Consider the following 14442-nt stretch of genomic DNA (forward strand, 5'->3'; position numbering starts at 1 on the left):
ATCGCCTGTATTTCAACATAACATCTGATAAAATATCAGACCAATATCACTTTTGAGCACATAGCAGGACAGAAATAAAGAGAAAAATGTGGAGATCCAAAAGGAAAATGACAAAAAAAAAAGACATCAAATGGGGGACAGAGACAGAAACAAGAAACAGAAGAAAGGGTGTAACTCTTCATCCAAAGATTGTCAGAGAGGCAGAGTGGAAGGATAGAGAGAAGATTGTTGGAGTGATCTTCAGCTAAAGGTCAGCCTGGTGTCACGCTGCTAATAGGATTAATTACTGCATTTGCACCCCACCAACCCTCCATCCCCCTGTCATCACTCTCAGTCCCGCTCTGTGACAAACAGCCGCTCTCGGCTCTGCTCTGCACCGCGTTTACATTTTAATGGCACATTTCTGAGAGCCTGCAGCTTGAAAAGGTGTGGGTAATAATCCAAATAATCTTCGTGGATGCATACAGCTCGTCACTCCAGTGGAGTAATACAGATGGACACACACTCTCTGAGCTGAGCCCAGTCTGGATGTGTTTACAGTACACACACACACACACACACACAGAGATGGCAGGACATGAAAGGGGATCAAATGTTGTGGGACCCCTGTCATGCTCCCACCCACCCACCCACCCACACACACACACACACACACACACACACACACACAGAGAGAAAGGACTCACCCCTGGCAGGATTTTCTGTTCATGAAGAGCACTTTGTGCTTTAACGGCTGACTCCCGTGCACAATACGTCAGAAAGGCACATCCTAAGACAGAAAGACACACTGTTTGTATTCATTGACATTGACAGTTTATGTGTGCAGAGATTTTATTTATATAAATAGACATCATTTTCATTCATGCAAAATTATTATCATCATCAATCATATCAAAATATTATTATTAATTATATAAATTCATTATAAGCTTTTGTATAAGTTTTTTTTCTGTACTTCTTATAGAATATATGCAGCATGATTACACATTATGAATGACAGAAATGTAATTTCAAACTCATTACATTATCCCAGTGAGGCTTCTGGGATGGCCCAGCCTGAACTCTCTTTCTCTCTCTTATACACACACACACACACACACACAAAGCTACAAAGAAATCAGGCGATAGCTTATGCCTTCATTTCTGTGATTGGAAACTCTACATGTAAAAGCAAATGCAAACCACAAAACAACGCAACAAATGCCTCTGTAGAACAGTGTGTGTGTTTGGGCCAGTGTGATTGTGTTTGTTAATATTTTGAACTAGATTTTATTTATTATATTCTGTTTTCATTTTCAGTTGAGTTAACGTTTAACTTTGAGTAACTTTGTTGTGTTTTATCATTTTTTTATATATGCATATTTAGTTTTTAAGTGTAAGTTTTTAGTTTTAGTTATTTTAATACTTCAAATAAACTAAACAAAAACAAAAACGTTATTTCAGTGTTATATATATATATATATATATATATATATATATATATATATATATATATATATACACACTCTAAAAAATGCTGGGTTAAATACAACCTAGTGCTGAGTAAATACTGGACAGAACACATGCTGGGTTGTTTTCAACCAACGGTTGGTTTAAATGTTTAACCCAACCTTCTAGGCAGTAACTCAACCACTGGGTCTAAACATAGTGTATATACTGTATATATATATACCATGTTCAAGTAATGCAAATGTTTTATTTTTAGTTAAAGATAATAAAACATGTTGCTCCAAACACATATGACATAACATTTTATTTTAAATAGCCCAGCTACTCTTTTCAACCAGCTCTCGAGTGAGTCTGAAGACCATGATTAGCTGGTTTAGGTGTGTTTGACTGGGGTTGGAGCTAAACTCTGCAGTACACTGGTCCTCCAGGAACAGGTTAGTACACCTTGCCATTGGGTGTTTTATGTTTTTTTTTTTAAGACCAAATGTCGTTGACAGCAAACTCATCTAATGCCAGCACACATGATTTGAAAGCTGCCGCAAAGATTTTCAGTGAGTAACTACTTACTCATCATATGACTTCAGAGGACTATAGTGCATGAGTCATGATGATGACCACTTCCTGGAGCTTGACTGGCCTTAATCGGAAAAGATGTGGACTGCGTATTTTCTTCAAAATATGCAATTTTCTTCAAAAATACACCTTTTGTGTTCCACAAAGGAAATAAATTCATATGAATTTGAGAGTGAGTAGCTGCAGCATATAATGCATAGGTGAACTATTCCCTTAAGGTCTTTCTTCTTGTATTACCTCAGCGACCTTAAACCACTAAGAAATCCACATGATTAAATCCTGGTCAAGCCCCCGAACAGGGTTCATTCAGCCCTGGATGACACGAGTGTAAGCAAACACCCAAAACAGAGTTACATCGCAGAGTGGAAACCTAATGCTCAAACACAGGGCACAGAAAGCAAGAGGAGTTCATGAAGACGACAACAGAGAGACGGTGAGAGAGCTTTCCTGGTATATACAGCATACTGTCCCTTTTTATAGTAACACAGAACTCATGCTCTGCACCGTCACGCTTGTACTGCTGCTACTTTCCTCTACATCACACCCGCCCAGCCCATGACAAAAACGTCACTCATATACACACATTTACTAAATGCACTAAAATTATACTGCACTACTAAAAGAAAATGCATTGCATGATGCCCCTGTATGTGGGTGATAAACACTTCAGAGGCTAGAATGAATCACATTCAGAGTGTAGCATGAGCATGCATATGAACACCACTGTAAAGAAAGGGTTACATCACACTGTTTATTCAAATGCACTCTACACATGCGAGTCGTGACTGAGAAACGCTCAGCCCCGTCCCCTCCTGAAGTGTGAACTCATGCGTCTCCTTACCTTTGTGCACGCCTGTGTACTTGTCCTTGATCACAGTCAGCTCGTAGATCTTGCCGAACTGCTCAAAGATGGGCTTAAGGTCCTTTTCGTCCAGATTGCGTGGGATCTGCCCGATGAAGAGTTTGATGGCGTCGGGCTCCTTCATTGGGTCGATGTTTGGACGAAGTCAGAGGCGAGATGAACGTGCGTGAGAGAGAGGATGGAGGTGTGGATGGTGCCTGCGGAGGCGGGGTGTGATCAAAACAATGAATGAACGGATGAATGGATCTTCAATTGATGCATCATTTCTGAGACATTTATGTGATATAAAACCTTACTGTGAAGTGTTATTCTATGTTAATATTAATGCATTAGTGATCATGAACTGACAATAAACAATAACCCTTTATTTTAAGGTGTCCTTGTTACACGTTACACATACTTACTATTATAATAACAAAAATTATGCATAATTATATGCATGTAACCCTAACCATATAGTAAGTACATGCAGTTAAATGTATAATTACACTATAACAAGGACACCTTAAAATAAAGCGTAACCACAATACTTTTTATTTATGTAGCCATACTGGTTATTACTAATTTATAAAAGACACTGTTTGTTTTTATTGTTAATATGTAAAAATGAACATTAACCAAGATTAATAAATACTGGGTATTGTTCATTGTCAGTTCATGTTTATTATTGTAACCAGTCAACATAGGCTATTGTAAAGAATTATCAATACTGGTACTGTAAAAAGTAAGAAAATATAGGCTACTGTACCCCCAAAATCCGACCCTTTAAAATGACCTCATTGGTGTGACCTATTTTGATTCATATATCTGACTTAAATAAAACCAATTAGGTTACAAAATTTCATTACTTTACTATGGTTCTTCCTGTGTTAAAACAGAGGCATACAAACTGGACGTCAACTGACTATTTCATAAATAATTAAATGAACAAAAAAAAAAAAAGCACAAATTATGCATTACAGCTCTGAATTCTGAACAATAACGAGAAACAGTACAACAAAAGCTCTTGCGTTTGCCAGCAATTATACAAATCATAGCCACTAAAACAATATGGCATCTGTGCACGCTCAACAGAACAAAGACGGTTATGATTTCCAGCATGATGGCAGATCTTTAATAACGCAGATCAATATAAATAAACACGCGCATATAGTATGAACGAGCGCATCCTTTGTTTAGGCGGCGGGGCTCTAAAGCTCTTTGTCCGTCTCCGTCTCTGTTAACGGATAACGGTCCACGTTCACACAAGAGGAGCACACACACTGATAAATACCGAAAACAGCTCACCTACAGGGATGTCTTTATTATCACAATCTTCGGATGATCCCTCCACTCACTGTCAACCGAGCTCGTAAAATCACAGTTTCTGCCGGTATCTCTGCTATAACGTCCTGTTATTCATGTAAATTGCGCTGTAAGCTATAAAACAATGCACTCGAAATATTCTTTCACCACACATGTGTTATTGCTCGCATCTCATTCAGCGCGGGTTACTCTGCGTTTGCTCTTGTTTGCATTAACGCTCCTCTCGATGTGACGTCACGCCGGTGTCTCCCTCTCACGAGCGCTCGTCAAGCTCGTGATGTAACGGGCAGGGAACGTCTGTAATTTACAACACAGACTCGCATTTCAATCAATATCATTAGGAAAGCTAAGTTATAAGTTATGCATGTTTTATCAGTGCAGTAAACAGCGACAGAGTGTTGTTATGCTGTAGATCCTCTTCCACCTACATCTGACAGTAGCACACTCTGAAGGGCTTTTATGGTTCATTGAGAATGCTGTTACATTTCAGACCTCTTTTTGTTTTAATTCATTTTGAGGAAGCTAAAACCCCTTAAAATGATAGTTCACCCAAAAATGAAAATGTGCTGTTCATTCTCAGGCCATCCAAGATGTAGGTGACCTTCTTCTTCAGTAGAACAGTAAAGAAGATTTTTGGCTGAAACTGTGGTCTTTTGTGATTCATAAAATGAAAGTCAATGGCTACCTTCACTCTGAGAGTAAAAAAAAAAAAGTCATATACAGGCAAGAAAAAATTAATACACATGGCTCCTGACCATATATTGAGTCTTATGAAGCAAAATGTTCGGTTTGTGCAAGAAACTTAACATCATTCACAACATTATTACCTGTAATCCAGAGCCTCAGGCAAACGATCCGGAGTGATGTCTGGTTCGCGAATGAATTATTCTTTCAAAACTGGTTCTTTTTAGTGAATTATGCTGCATTCACGTGCTATCGGAATTATGGTAAATACGAGTTTCCTAGTCGGAAATTGGCCAAATAGGGCCTCTCTGAGGCCGTTCACGTCCAATTTCCGATTAGGAAACTGGTATTTACGATAATTGCGATAGCACGTGAAAGCAGCTTTAGATGCACTGAGTTCACCAAATCGGACTGAACGTCTGAAACAGATCACGGCTCGAGCAGCAGATCTACAAGTTACTCAAATGAAACTCACTTTCAGATGCCTGATGGTCACTCCGAATCGAAACGAGCCGAAATAGCGGCGTATCTGATCCTGTGATGACTGAACTGATTCAGTGCTCCAGTTCCTCTGAACTGAGGAAACAACTCGGACCGAAGAGCGATGAAATCGTATTTCCCTGTTTGTCTGAGGCTCTGAATTAGGTAATAATGTAAATAATCTTTAGTCCAGACTAACTATTCTTACTAGGAACACTGTTGCCCCTGACCTAAATTTTTTAGAAGCACAAGAAAAAAATTAGGGGCACACCTTAAATCATAGAAATTACAATGTGTGTTATTCTTTTAATTTCAGGATATGACATTACTCATTACTTGACATTACTCATTACTTGACATTACTCATTACAAGAACACATTCGTAGATGCAAACAAATTATGTGTCCAGTACAAAAAAACAACTAAACAATAAATTAAATGTAAACATGAGGTGGCACGAGCGCCACTATGTTCTGCAGATGGTGCGCCAGGAGCAGATTTGGTAGCACTGGGGGGGGGGAAGAAACAACATTTCTTGTTTATTTCATGTTATAGTTGAATAACGCGGTGGTCGCGCCAGTGCACCGGCAGAAAATATGGTCGCAGTCTGAAGCCCTGAGTTTCTTGCACAGACTGATTGTTTCACGTCATTAGACCTCAATATATCGTCAGGGGCCACGGGTATTAATTTTGCATTGTCAGTATATGCTTTTGACTATCACCTGCAGGTGACCTGACATTTTATCCTACCCATCAGATTGTCCTACCAGGGCTTACTGTGCATGCCCACATCAATATTGCCTGTATTTGCATTACTGTAAGGGTTTAGGGTTGGGGTTGTCACGGTGCACACAACGAGGAGGAACGAGGAACACGGAGACGTAGAATACTCAAATATAAACAGTCTTTAATCCAACTCAACAGAGCAATACAAGGCAGGGCTGAGACACACAGGAACACAAGGAACGTAATGAGAGGACCAGACGACACTAACTAAACAGATTTATATACACAAGATAATTAACAACACGCAGCTGGAACAGAATTAACTAATCAAACTAAACAAGGACAGGAAAATAACCGAATATGGGCACAAGAGGGCGGAAACACACGACACAGGACTGACATGACTCCCCACCCCTGGAAGGTGCGTCCATGGGGGGTGGGCGCTCTGACAGACAGTTCGGGGCGCCATTGGCGGATCAGGAAGTTCAGGAGGCCACTGCAGCCTGAACCCTACTACCCCCAAAAAAAAAAAATCCTTGGGGAATTTATGGGGCTGAACTTGGGAACTAGGCTCAGAAGCTGAGGCCCTCTCTGGGCATGACATGAGATCCACAGCCCTCCTTGGGGTGAATGTGGTGACAGGGGCCCTCTCAGGGTTAACTCAGGAACCGCTTCTATAGAAGCAACAAGAGAAGCAGGTGGCTTGGGAATGGCCTCCGCAGCCATGAATAGCCATGAACCGCCTGCCCCAGACGAGCCTCCACGGACAAGACAAGACCGACAAGACAGATTAAAAATGTTCTTGTGGACAATACTTCATGACTTGACTCTGGTCAGGGGCTGGAGCCTACACTGGACTCTTGGTCAGGACACTGGAGCGGAGTGAACTGAGCCGCAGCCGGCACGCTTGACGTTGGAGTGGCCAGTGGGCTTGAGGGAGCCACAGCTGGCGGATGTGAGCGAGCGGCAGCCCGCAAACTTGACTTTGGAGCGGCCGGCGAGCTTGGGTTAGCCGCAGCCAACGGACTGGACAGATGATCGGCCGACAGACTTGACTGATGATTGACCGGCAGGCTTGAGTGAGCTGCAGCCAGTAGGCTTATCTTCGTAGCGACCGGCGAACTTGACAGACTCACAGCCAGCGGACTCGCAGCGCTCCCACGCTGAATTCCAGCAGGCTAGGGCGAAATGACGAGCGGCAACTTCCATGCCGCGGGGAAAACAAAACCGTGAAAAAAGGTGCCGCTCACTTTCAGTTTTAAGTCTGAACTTCTGTCACGGTGCACACGGAGGGGAGGAACGAGGAACACGGAGACATAGAATACTCAAATATAAACAGTCTTTAATCCAACTCAACAGAGCAATACAAGGCAGGGCTGAGACACACAGGAACACAAGGAACGTAACGAGTGGACCAGACGACACTAACTAAACAGATTTATATACACAAGATAATTAACAACACACAGCTGGAAAATAATTAACTAGTCAAACTAAACAAGGACAAGAAAATAACCAAATATGGGCACAAGAGAGTGTGAAACACAGGACACAGGACTGACAGGGGTAGTTGTAGGCTTTAATAAACCATAATCTGATTGGTAGCATTTTTCATTGTCGAATTGTACTACCTACTGTTTTAATGGGAGGTAGCAAATTCTGACAGGGTAGCACAAATCGACATAACAACCGGCAGCCACAGACTTGAATTTTATGAATCAACAATGACCCCAATTTCAGCTAAAGATCTTTACTGTTCTACTGAAGAAAAAAGTCAACTACATCTTGGATGGCTGAGGGTGAGTAAAAATAAACAGCAAATTCTCGTTTTGCATGAACTATCCCTTTAATCTCGCACACCTGTGATGGTGTAAAGTGTTAGTTTGTGTTTTGGATGAGATGGTGTTATTGGTTGACAGTCCCTGAAGCTCCTATTGTTCTCGCGCTGAGCTCTGGCCGTGGTGCTGAAGTTACGCGCGCTTTACAACTGCTGTCATTTCTAGAAAATCTCGAGTCATTAACTAATGTATCCAGGCAGCTCATCATAACGCAATTTCCTGTTAGAAGAGAATTTATAAAACAGATTGCTCCGGCTATCTAAATGGATGAAAAAGCCTTTGTAAAATACATAAGCACGCAACTTTAAAATATAAATGTAATTATGTATTAGAACTTTATGCAATTTGACAGCCTAAGAAAGATAATGAACCATATCTATCTATCTATCTATCTATCTATCTATCTATCTATCTATATATATATATATATATATATATATATATATAAAATTGTTTATCCTGCTTATTATTAATAACAAATGTAACGATTAGTGTGTTGTTGCAGCCGAAACGGTGGTGCATTTTAACCCTTGCGTTCTCTCTCGGAGCCCCTTGACCCAAATGCGCCTGCTGGGATGTGACAGGTTTCAGAGTGATTTACTGTGAAAAGGTCACCATCTGCCTCCAGTGCCACCAGATCCCGACCCCTCCTCTTCTCTTCTGAGGTCACACATTAGACGGGCACATGGCCTGCTGTATCATCTCAGGCCGGCCGGTGTTCTTGGGTAAAGATCTGCCTTGATTACAGACGATTAGAACACAGTTGTCATTGCTCAAGTGAACGAGCAGAGCGCGCGCTAGCACACTGTCATCTGCTGGAGAGATTGCAGCATTGCAGTCGAGTAGTATAGACGTGACGGTAGAAATACACTCTGTCTTGCGCTCAATAAGTGAACTTTCGCTAATATCACTAATTGACATTACATCATTATATAGTGTTAGTTTAGCTAAACATTAAAGTTGTATTAATATTTTTCCACATACAGTGGTCACAAAAATTATTTGTGATTGTCACTGTATTTCAAATGTCATTTGCAAATAAACGATGCTAGAATTTTTTTATCCCATTAGGAGTAACTTGACTTATTGTGCAATTATCGTTAACTTTTATGTAATAAAAAAATGTTTATATTGACTTCTGCATAGATGACAAAACAGTAGTATGGTTTTAGGTTTGTTTATTATGAATAATAATTGTTGTAAAATCTGCACACACTGTTTATTCCACAACAAAGCAACATATATGTATAGCAACAAGTTGATCTTGAATTTTTCAAAGACAGTAACTGATCCATATAAGAAAAAAAATAAATTATATGTATCTTATCATAGATAAATAGCTATGTTTCCTGTTTTATATATAAAAGCATCTTTTTATTCTTCTAAAGAGTATCTGCTACCTGTCTAAAGGTATGTGATAATATACATAATATACATAAACTCTCAGACATGAAACACACCCGCGCACAAGCAACACACACACACACACACACACACACACACACAACTGACTGTATGTATATACTAAAATTAAAAATTGTTTTTGCCTGGAGTCAAGTTACTGTGACAAAAATCCATCCCATCTCTGTTATTACTCATTTATATATTCAAATGCTCATTGACATACTGCTCATTGCATACAAGATTGTGATCGCCTAGTGGTTATAGACTATGGACTAGTAACAGAAAGCTCACATGTTCTAACACTAGAGATTACTTTAACCTCAGTTTGATCTAGGGCAATGGTCTTGCATTGTACCTGACTTTGGCTGAAATCACTATACTTTTTGCATATTTAATAGGCTACTAATGCAATGAAAAATCCACACAAATAATGCCGCCCTAAATGCATTCTGCCTGCGCATATATCCACAGCAACCCTTTAGGCCTTATATTACACAATACAATATGCACAACAACACTGCTCCATGGTTTAAAATAATGTCTTAAAACCGTTAATGTTACTGTGGCTTTGATTCTGTAATGGCCATATTTTAAAGAAATAGTTCACCCAAAAATGAAAATGATCTGAAAATGTCTTCACCCTCAGGCCATCCAAGATGTAAATGAGTTTTTTTTTTTTGTCCATGGGATCAGATTTGGAGAAATTTAGTAGTACATCACTTGTTCACCCATGGATGCTCTGTAGTGAATGGGTGCCGTCAGAATGAGAGTCCAAACAGCTGATAAAAACATCACAATAATCCACAACACTTCAGTCCATCAGTTAATGTCTTGTGAATGATGACATTTTAACTTCAAACCATTGCTTCCGGCTAAAATACAAGTCCATAATCCATAATAATCCTTCCTCTAGTGAAAAAGTCACCTCATCTGAACCAGGAGAGAAATATGCTTAAAACTTAAAACATCTGAAATAATGGACAAGATGTTAACTGAAGGTGAAGTGGTGAGGATTATTGTGATGTTTTTATCAGCTGTTTGGACTCTCATTCTGACGGCACCCATTCACTGCAGAGCATCCATTGCTGAGACACTGATGCAGACACATATTTCTACAAACCTGATGAAAACTCATCTACGTCTTGATTGGCCTGAGGGTGAGCACGTTTTCATTTATTTTTGGGCGAAATATTGCTTTAATTTACAATGTGGGAACCAATAAAAACAGCCAGAAATAACAATAAAGCCCAAAAACACAAACAAAAATGGACAAAAACATGAAACACTAAAAGCACTGATATACATTCAGACAAAACCTAAAGAAATAAAGACTGAATCAAATAAAGAGAGCTGATCATTATGCTCATCTTCTCTTTATAGCTTAATGATGAACTAGATTCATAGTAGATTTCCAGATTTCTGTTCACACTGCACTCAAATATGATATGTAGGACTGACTGTCAGCACTAAGTGTGCTATTTTTAGACAGTCATGAGCACTTATGCTGGAATATTTATGTCCTTGCTGAAGTACTGATATATTAAGGACCATTTAGAGGACTGAGACAAGGCCAAAGGCACTGTTTCTGAGGGGAGGATCAATGTTTACGTAAAAATGTATCGCCGCTCACAAGTTTTATGCAATAAGTATGTAATTTTGATGTATCTTCATGATTTTAATTGGAAAATATTTAGCTTTTTTATTTACTAACAAAAACAGTATGTTTTTAGTGCTAATGCAACATACTTAGGAGTGAAGGACACACATTAATTGATGTGTGTTTAATTAATGTTTTATCTGCATGTTTATACTTAAGTCGCACAAATAAACCGATCAAATGAGGCAGAATATTAGTTCAAATACCAGATTCTGTATCCACTTACTTGCAATTAAAGTAAACCGTTATGAAATACTTCATGTGTGACAAAAGCACAAAGGCAACTTCTAGAATTGTTCCCACTTGGCAATATCTTCATACACGTGTCCAGAATGTGGACCTGCGACTTCAGTGCATTTGTTTAAAGATGATTTAAGGAATGGTTGAGTATTTGACAGTATAGTGTACTAAACACTCGTCATCAATGGGGAAAGAGCTCCTGTCAATCATTTGAGCCTATGAGCCCATATGCGGTAACATTTGAAAACTTTCTCTTTAAAGGGATCCTGATCTCAGCTCAGTTCAAGTTGGAATTCTCTCCTGAAATTCCTTATGAACCTGAATGGCCTCTGATTGGCTGTTTCCTCTGATAGAACTATGATTGGCTGAGTTTTGGCTCTGGTGGTGAATCTCTGAACCTGATGTCTCTGTGACTTGTGCAGGGTTAATGTCTTTTGGCCCGCTGAGCACTCTGGGTGCAGGACGCGCAGCAGGCGGTCTTATAGTAGGAGTAAACGCAGAGTCGAGCCTGGACCACCATTACACAGTTATGTCGTCTGTCTTTACAGTTCTCATCTACAAAGAGAGAGATGGAAAAAGAGAGAGGGATTATAATCTGAATCATCATGAAGAATGCAAGAATACTCTCACACACACCTTCGAAGGGACTGCAGGGTATGGTGTTGCAGGAGCGCTCATGCACAGGTTTAGAGTCCAGATCGCAGGCTGCGTTGTACTGTTTGTCTGCAGTGAGACACCGCACCTCCCGCGTCTGCACCCCTTCACCGCAGGACCGAGAGCACTGGACAGACACAGAGGGGAAGTCAGTGACAGCAGAAGAAGGGAGGACAGATGGATGGAGAGATGAAGTTGTCCTCACCGTGCTCCACTCAGTGGTGAACCACTGTGGTTTGCAGGGCTGCAGTTCACACGGCTGCACTGGAGATGGTTTCTCCAGGTGTGAGCACTTGTCGGCAGTGCTCACGGTGAAGTCACTTCCTGTCTTCTTCACACAGATGACGTCCCTGCGCTGGGTGCCGTTTCCACACGCTGCGTTACACTGTTCAACAGAGAGAGTCCAGAGACAGAAGGTGTCTTTACACAGCTGAGGTAAGGCTGCTCTGTGCCTGTTTAATATTCAGTGTCTAGTCTAGTCTAGTCTTCTTTATTTTATGCCACTTTACTCTGTTCTTTTCAATGTTATTCTATTCTATTTTACATTGTTGCATATTTTTTCACAATGTTCTAAGTTAATTATTCTTTATAATTCAATTAACTTTATACTAATTGTATTGTTCTTCCCTGTATTATTCTTTTGATTCAATTTGACACTGCTCTACGTTTAACTTCTATTCTATTCTATTCTATTCTATTCTATTCTATTCTATTCTATTCTATTCTGGGCAGCTTAATTTAATTTTAGTCTACATTGTTATATTGCATTTCATTTGTTTTATTTAATTTGATTCCATATCATTAGATTTTTATTTGATTATATTATGTTTTACACTATTCTACTCTGTTGTTGAACGTTCTAATGGGGTTATTTAAACTTTAATCTAATTGACTATTCTACACCATTCTATTCATCTTTATTCTACTCTATTAATCTTTATTCTAACATCATTCATTCATTAAATTATATTCTATTCTGCATTGTTCAATTCTTGCATTTCATTTTGTTCTATTTAATTTTAATCAGTTTAATTAGTTTAATTTGAGGTTATTATAGTCCTCACTATTCTATTCTATTTTTAGAATGTTCTGATTGAATTATTTTAACTTTATTGAACTATGTTGAATTATTCTACATTGTTCTACATTTAAATTTATCCATTCTATTCTATCTGTACTCTATGCAATATTATTCTGTTCTATTCACTGTTATTCCATTCATCATTTTCTATTATATTTTGTTTTGTTCTATTTAAATTTATTAGGCTTCCTTTGATGTTATTCTGTTTTACATTATTCTATTAAAAAAAAAACTAAAAAAAAAAACTATTCTAATTGACTTGTTTTACTCTACACAGTTGTTCTATTCTATGTTGTTCTACATTTATTTTTTTCTATTCTATTCATCTTTATTCTGTGCAATGTTAAACTATTCTTTTCATTTGCATTCTATTCTTCATTGGTCAATTATATTTTTGTTCTATTTAATTTGATGTGTTTTGACAATATTCTATTCTATTCTATTCTATTCTATTCTATTCTATTCTATTCTATTCTATTCTATTCTATTCTATTCCTCTTCATTCTTTGATTTGTTCTTCTATTGTATTCTAACATAGACCTTAACATTGGAATATAATTCATTGATATTTGCTGTAGGCAGATGGCCCTCACCTGTCCCCAGGGTCCGGTGTACCAGAGGTGGGTGGGTGTACAGGGTCCCCCGTTACAGGCCTTCATATCAGCTGGTTTCTCCCCCCCACACTCCATTCCTCCGTCTCCTTCTCTCCTGCCTCCGCCGGTCAAACACACTACCTCTCTACGCTGGACGCCCGGCCCGCATGTCGCAGAGCACTGACAGAGAAAGACAGAGAAACAATCATCCACATTGCTACATAAATAAGTAATTTCATCAAATCACCTTTTGGCAAACCAAGTGCAAGCATGAATCTGACTGTTCACTACTCACAGTGTTTGTCCAGTCTGTGAAGTACCAGTTAGTGACACAAGGACCCATGTGACAGTCCTCGGTGCGCTGTGGGCGGAGCCTGTCACTGCACTCCCTGTCATTCACAGTGTTGCCATGGTCACTGACACAGCGTACGCTCCGGGTTCTCTTTCCCACTCCACAATCCACTGAGCACTGTGGGAAACAGACACATTTACATACACACACAGACAAATCAATCAAGGCTATGTGACCAGACTTGCACGCACGGACGCACACACACATTTACAGACTAGAACAAAACCACATTTTCTAAATCAGCTAGTCAGTAGGTTGCCTTATCAACTAGCCAACTAATCAGTCTTAAGGAAGTCCTGATTTTGGATTCATCTGACCCAGATCAAACACGTTTCATAGGAGGCATTAACACAAGAAACAGCTACACAGAAAGCAATATGGAACAATACAGGGGTCTCAATTCACAAGACACATTTAAAAATTTGGACTATTTTTAATCTTAAAAATGCAATGCTTGTGGCGAGACAAAGAATAGTGCAAACACCAAAACAGTGTACAGCTGCACTGGAGGCTTAAGCCTTATGCATCCTTAGGGACATTTTTG

General features: G+C 39.4%; 2 protein-coding genes across 8 annotated transcripts in view; both read right to left on the minus strand.

The window, feature by feature from the left end:
• The window catches only part of celf3b (cugbp, Elav-like family member 3b), a 63303-nt gene extending 54592 nt beyond the window's left edge, over nucleotides 1–8711 (minus strand). For 4 of the 6 annotated variants that reach the window (XM_058746568.1, XM_058746567.1, XM_058746564.1 and 1 more), the window contains exons 1-3: nucleotides 4172–4416; nucleotides 2864–3081; nucleotides 687–769 (exon numbers count right to left, since the gene is read on the minus strand). In XM_058746568.1, coding sequence (XP_058602551.1) covers nucleotides 687–769; nucleotides 2864–3008 — 228 coding nt within the window. In that variant the 5' untranslated portion in view covers nucleotides 3009–3081; nucleotides 4172–4416. Of the gene's footprint in view, nucleotides 1–686; nucleotides 770–2863; nucleotides 3082–4171; nucleotides 4417–8518 lie in introns of those variants that run through there. The other 2 variants (XM_058746566.1, XM_058746565.1) reach the window with 2 other exon arrangements.
• A 367-nt stretch (nucleotides 8712–9078) lies between these two features.
• The window catches only part of adamtsl4 (ADAMTS-like 4), a 63497-nt gene continuing 58133 nt past the window's right edge, over nucleotides 9079–14442 (minus strand). For both annotated transcript variants that reach the window (XM_058746752.1, XM_058746751.1), the window contains exons 13-17: nucleotides 13842–14015; nucleotides 13547–13726; nucleotides 12078–12257; nucleotides 11855–11999; nucleotides 9079–11773 (exon numbers count right to left, since the gene is read on the minus strand). In XM_058746752.1, the coding sequence (XP_058602735.1) occupies nucleotides 11643–11773; nucleotides 11855–11999; nucleotides 12078–12257; nucleotides 13547–13726; nucleotides 13842–14015 (810 nt within the window). In that variant the 3' untranslated portion in view covers nucleotides 9079–11642. The remainder of the gene's footprint in view (nucleotides 11774–11854; nucleotides 12000–12077; nucleotides 12258–13546; nucleotides 13727–13841; nucleotides 14016–14442) is intronic.

This window comes from Onychostoma macrolepis, chromosome 16, assembly GCF_012432095.1.
Source record: "Onychostoma macrolepis isolate SWU-2019 chromosome 16, ASM1243209v1, whole genome shotgun sequence".
NCBI classification, from domain to species: domain Eukaryota; kingdom Metazoa; phylum Chordata; class Actinopteri; order Cypriniformes; family Cyprinidae; genus Onychostoma; species Onychostoma macrolepis.